The sequence below is a fragment of the Pyrus communis genome, chromosome 13, assembly GCF_041283825.1.
Source record: "Pyrus communis isolate YQ-2024b chromosome 13, ASM4128382v1, whole genome shotgun sequence".
Lineage (NCBI taxonomy): Eukaryota > Viridiplantae > Streptophyta > Magnoliopsida > Rosales > Rosaceae > Pyrus > Pyrus communis.
In genome coordinates this window covers 10,433,334-10,439,053 of record NC_142577.1, presented here as the reverse complement: position 1 = coordinate 10,439,053, position 5,720 = coordinate 10,433,334, and the positions used below count along the sequence as shown (strand labels likewise).

At 39.0% G+C, this 5,720-nt stretch overlaps 1 protein-coding gene across 1 annotated transcript; it reads left to right on the top strand.

Annotated features, from left to right (window-relative positions):
* Positions 1–1,223: 1,223 nt before the first annotated feature.
* On the top strand, positions 1,224–2,798 carry LOC137738008 (uncharacterized protein At4g14100). Its single transcript, XM_068477607.2, has 2 exons — positions 1,224–1,792; positions 2,059–2,798. Exons 1-2 carry the CDS (start codon positions 1,327–1,329, stop codon positions 2,157–2,159), a joined length of 567 nt encoding a protein of 188 aa, XP_068333708.2. The 5' UTR covers positions 1,224–1,326; the 3' UTR covers positions 2,160–2,798.
* Positions 2,799–5,720: the final 2,922 nt, after the last annotated feature.

The following is a 5,720-nucleotide window of genomic DNA, read 5'->3' as shown; positions in this document are numbered from 1 at the left end:
ATCGGCCATCACTTTGCCGATTTGCCGAAAAATCAAAAAGGGTGCTCGGAGCACCGTGAGAACCGCCAACTTTCGTGGCCTCAAACCGCCACATACCATGGTTAATCAAGGTGGTTCTTGGGTGGGTTTTGTAGAGGGGAATGAGAGCTTCAAGATGGTGGTGGTGGCGTTGAAAAACTCCATTGGAGTTGGCCGGAATCGGCCTTGGAAAATGGGTGGTCACACAAGGTCGGGCACGGGTGCACAGGAAGCTTTCTCATTTCATTTTTTTTTCTTTCTTTTCTGATTGGGTCTCACCCTCTCCCTCTAATTTTAATTGGTTGCTTCCTATTTGTGCCTAAAATATGATTGCCACTTTCCCACAAGTTGGGAATTCAAATAATTTATAACCAAACTTTAAATAACCATTTTCAAACGTCCATAACTATACCGTTATAATTCGGACTCGCAAACGGCTTTTGCCTATGCGTTCACACCAACGAGTACTACGAGAATATGTTAAAAGAATAAGTCATACGTCTCTCTAGACGATGGTCAACATAAGTCAAAATCTTTGCATCTATGACATTTTCGTAAATTCACGCTTTTAAAATAAAATAAAAACGTAACATTTGGAACGGGTTGTCACACATTTAGGTATATTAATTCAATATAATACATTTTGGTACATTAGTTTAATATAATACGTTTCGGTACATACATTTAGGTACATTAGTTTAATATTTCAGTGCATACATTTGTATACATACATTTAAATACATTAATTCAATATAATACATTTTGATACTAACATTGAGGTACATTAATTAAGTTTTTCATGTTTGAAGAATATTAAATTAAATTAATAAATTAAAAAAAACTTTGGTTTGGTCAAAAAATATATTAAAATGTGTATATTAATAAATTTAAATATTTAATGGAAGACATTGAATAAAATACACATTAATTATTTTGAATTAAGGACACATCAAGGAACTATAATCAATATGTAATCTAACATTAGGTTTATTTTAAATTTCTATATTTTTCAAGGATTAAAGTTAGAAAATCCCAATATTAAATTTCCCACTACTTATACAAAAACATATAGTTTATCACTTGTATTTTGGTCACAATGAAAATTTCTCATATAGTTACATATGAGGTGGGACAGGTGCAGTACTACTGCCTTTGTTTCTCAACCGCTCAGCTCAGTTGTGTTTTATCCTTCTCAAAACAAGTTGATAAACATCACCACAAGAAGCAGAGAGAGAGAGAGAGAGAGAGAGAGAGAGAGAGAGAGAGAGAGAGAGAGAGAGAGAGAGAGAAGAGAGGAAGAGAAACAAGATGCAGCAGCTCAAACTACCACTGCAACTATGCTTAACAACCTGCATAATACTGCAGCTCCTGACTTGCTCAAACTCGAACCCAACACCGTCGCCATGGCCACTGCAATTCCATGCACTTCTATTCATGAACTTGACCACAACACACCTCCAGCTCAGCGACCTCTGGTACGACTGGCCGAGAGGTAGGAACGTCAACATATTTCAGAAGCAGTTGGGTGAGGTTTTGTACGACATAGAGTGGAACAACGGCACATCATTTTACTACTCCGTCGGTGACAACGGAAGTTGTGAGGTTATGGGGTTTGAAGTTGGCATTCCGAGGCCCGATTTTCTTGACGGAGCAGAGTATCTAGGGACGGAAGTCACAGATGGGTTTCTTTGCAATGTGTGGGAAAAGGTGGATTTTATTTGGTACTATGAGGATGTTTACACCAAGAGGCCAGTTCGTTGGGATTTCTATGATGGTATGTATGTATGCCATTCTTCTTAATTCCCTAGCAATTATATTTTGGGAGTTCGAAATCGACGGTTATATCGATTAAATTGCTTTAACTTTTGAAAAAAAAAAAAAAAAATTATCTTGTTTGACAGTTTGATTTGTTATGTTATTAGACTGTTGGTATGAAGTATTGATTTTAATGCAACTTTTTAGATTACAAATTAATTAACCTGACTCAAATAAATAGTCATCAATATGTTACTGCTGATGATTTGTATGATTATTTTGTAGGAATATCTTCTCAGGTAATGACATTTGAGGTTGGTGCAGTGTTACCAGATACAGTCGCTCAAGCACCTGCATACTGCTTCAACCAAGACAAAGATGCATAGACCTTAGACAGTAAATTACGAGGTGGGCATCAAGTTGCCCGAGCCACGGTTTGGTTCGGTTCGGATCCGATTTTAATTTTTGTAAATCATTATATATATATATATATATATATATATATATATATATAGGGAAATGTTATTGGCACTCTAAAAATCTCATTCTACACTCCTCATAAGTATATTTTTCTTTCCAAATATAGAAAGTTTGGAGTGTAGAATGAGATTTTTAGAGTGTCAATAACAATTCCCTATATATATATATAGAGAGAGAGAGAGAGAGAGGAAAATGCTAGCTAGGAATGTCAAATTTTTATATTATTTTTTGTAGTTCATATAATGTGGTCGCTCATGATTGGAGTATTCCTTGTTTAGATCATTAAAAAGGGAGTTCAGTCATCAACTGACACATCACGTGGTCTACAAAAGATGATTTAAAAATTTGGTCTCTCTAGTATCTCGCTATATAAATGTGTGTGTTTATTTGTATATTTGCATACTTTATATGTGTAGATCAGTAAACATTTCTATGCTCTTACTAATAATTAGATAAGAATGTTAAATAAAGTTATTTAACTTTGGATTGTAACTACATTGAAGTCTGAAGGTATCAAATGTATTATATTTGATATCTTGCTCTTACTACTAGAAGCTCTTCCTTTTTTTCTTTCGGGAGATACAAGAGGGAAACAATCAATGAGGTTAAATTTTTATTTTTATTTTTGTGAAATTGGTAAATTCATTGCTAGGGCTAAAGCCAATTGAGTACAAGGAAAGCCGAAAACATGTGGCTAACAGAAAGCTAACATAATACAAACAACAACTGGATTGTTGAGGGGATAAAGAGACCTAGATGCTGCATTGAGTGCATAGCATCACCCTTCAACAATCCAGGGGGACTAACTAAAAGGAGGACAAGGTAGACCATCATAGTTAAGAACATGCACCAAAGAAAATGGAGGTTTCACGACCCAAGCGCCAACATCCATCTCTTGAAATGATCTCGACGCAACTATGTCTATCGCCAAGTTGGCTGTTCTTGGAGCCCAATATTAACGACAGGCTTGAAAGGACTCTCCCAGCTGAACAACCCTCGCAAGGGTCGGGAAAACGTCCCAGCCGCCAAGGTGAATTGAGCCTAGCAGAGAGGAGATAACCTCATTCGAATTTGATTCAACCACTATATTAGGAAACCATAGTTCCTGAGCCAACAAACACCCTCCAGCCACTACCAGTGCCTTCATAGCCAACACCGAGGACCCCAAAATTGGGCTTCACCGAGCTGCAACAAACACCCAGAGTGATCCCTGATAACAATCCCCAAGAATCCCATCCTCGTCGCCACACACTAGCTGGTATCTACATTAACTTGCCGAAAATGAGGATGAGGAGGGGTCCAAGTAGCATCAGGTTGTTGGGGATATCACTGGGGTAGGAAGGAACCTAAGCTCTAAGATTAGTAGCCACAAAAGTGTTCCTTATCTACCAACAGGTAATAGAGTGAATAACATGGTTTGGAGTGGGAGGTTTTTGAGCAAAAGTTGCAACACAGAGGGCCTTCCAAATCTGCCAAAAGTAAAACCTATCACCGACAACACCCTACCTCTTTACTCCTTGTTCTCCGCTTGCATTGAAGCCATTGCTTGAAGCCAACCACTAAGGGAAGTGATTTGGCTTCTGGGAACCCGATAGTTAAGAGAGCCTCCAAACCAAATAAGCCCAACCCTCGGACAATGAAGAAGCATATGTTTCATAGACTCATCCTGCCTATTACAAATAGGACAAATCAGAGAGAGGGAGGAGATATGCTTGAACAGGTCTAACTTGGTAGCCAATGCACCCTTAAGAGCCCTTCACAAAAAGGACTTAACCTTTGGTGGAATATGCATCTTCCATACCTCATTCCAACTGAACTCTCCTACTTGTTGAGGTATGGAAGAATGCCTCATAGTACTTGGCACCCCATGGGAACATTTCCAGTGGTATTCCGAGCGCATCGAGAACATGCCACCATTAACCCAAAGCCAAACCAAGCGATCACAACCCCAAGAAACACCAATGCAGGTTTCAAGGATTGCTAAGTGATCCGCTAAGAGAATGCTTAGTCTGATTTTCTTCAAGTCCAACGAGAAGGATTGTTGGTAAATTAAGGAGTCCACCGTTTGGTTTTGGTCAAACTGAACACCCGTTAAAGGGCTTGAGTGTCCCTTAGGAAGCGCGGGCAACCATCGGTCCACCCAGAGTTTAATATTCTTCCCATTCATGACCTGCCAATGGGCTCATCCCATAATGATATTTTGGCCCTTAAGAAGGCTCTCGCCTAAGCCGAGAGCGAAATATGGGGGAAATATCGAGCCTTCAAAAACAACACTCGTAGGGCATCAGGCTCATAAATTGTCCTCCAACATTGTTTAGCTAGGAGCGCCAAGTTTAAATTCTTGAAAGACCAAAACCCCCAAACCCTCATCACTCTTCGGATAACCCAACTTTTCCCACCCAATCAAATGAAACCTTGCGTTCCGCATTATTCTGACCCCACCCAAAATGGGCAAGTATGAGTCGAGATCTTTACAAAGGGTGATCGAGAACTTGACGATATTCATCGGGTAAGTCAAAATTGCTTAGGCCACCACTTTAATAAGAACTTCTTAGCCAGCCGAGGAGAGAAGGTTCTGCTTCCATCCTTGAAGCTTTCCTAGAATTCGGCCCTTAACATATGCGAGTGCATAGCATTTAGAACTACCTCAGTTTGAGGGAATTCCAAGATAAATACCCGGGTCATTTACTTGCTATATACCCAGACCTGCCAACTGCGAACCCAAATCACAAGGCATATTTGCACCAAAGAAAATACTAGACTTCTACAAACTGATATGTTGCCCCGATGTCATGCAGTATGACTGCAGGATTTGAACCATGTTATGGCAGTTTTGCTAGGTTGGCTTGAGGAAAATGAGCGTGTCATTTGCAAAAGAGATATGAGAAATACATGGGGCCATAGGTACTGAGCTTGATGCCTTTGAGATATTCCGATTCCACTGCTTTTTGGATTAATAAAGATAGGACATCGCTGACTAGTAAAAATAATTATGGAGACTAGGGGTCTCCTTGCCTTAGACCACAGGAGGGGAAAAAGTTTTTACCAGGTTGACCATTAACCAAAACAGTGAAGTTGACTGATGAGATGCAACTCATAATCAAATTAATCCACCTTGGGTCAAACCCCAATTGAACCATCACTTCCTTCAAGAAGTCTCACTTGATCCAATCATAGGCTTTGTTCATGTCAAGCTTTATCTCCAACTTAAATCTAGTTTTTGAATTTTGCATTTAAAAAAAATGGAAGATCTCATAAGTAATAATTATATTATCTTGTATATGATGGCCAACAATAAACGCATGTTGCATAGGCAAATTAAGGTTTGGCAGTAAAAGCTCGAGTTGGTTGGCCAAGATCTTGGACAAGATTTTATATGAGTAATTGCACAGGCTAATCGACCGAAATTGAGCAAGCGTTTTAGGATTTGGAATTTTTGGGACCAAGGCTATATTAGTAGAATTGAC

Excerpts from the sequence above, each read along its gene's own strand:
- LOC137738008 (XM_068477607.2), top strand. The coding sequence starts at position 1,327 with ATGCAGCAGCTCAAACTACCACTGCAACTATGCTTAACAACCTGCATA. Across the intron at positions 1,793-2,058 it reads TCGTTGGGATTTCTATGATG|GAATATCTTCTCAGGTAATG; the intron begins GTATGTATGTAT and ends ATTATTTTGTAG.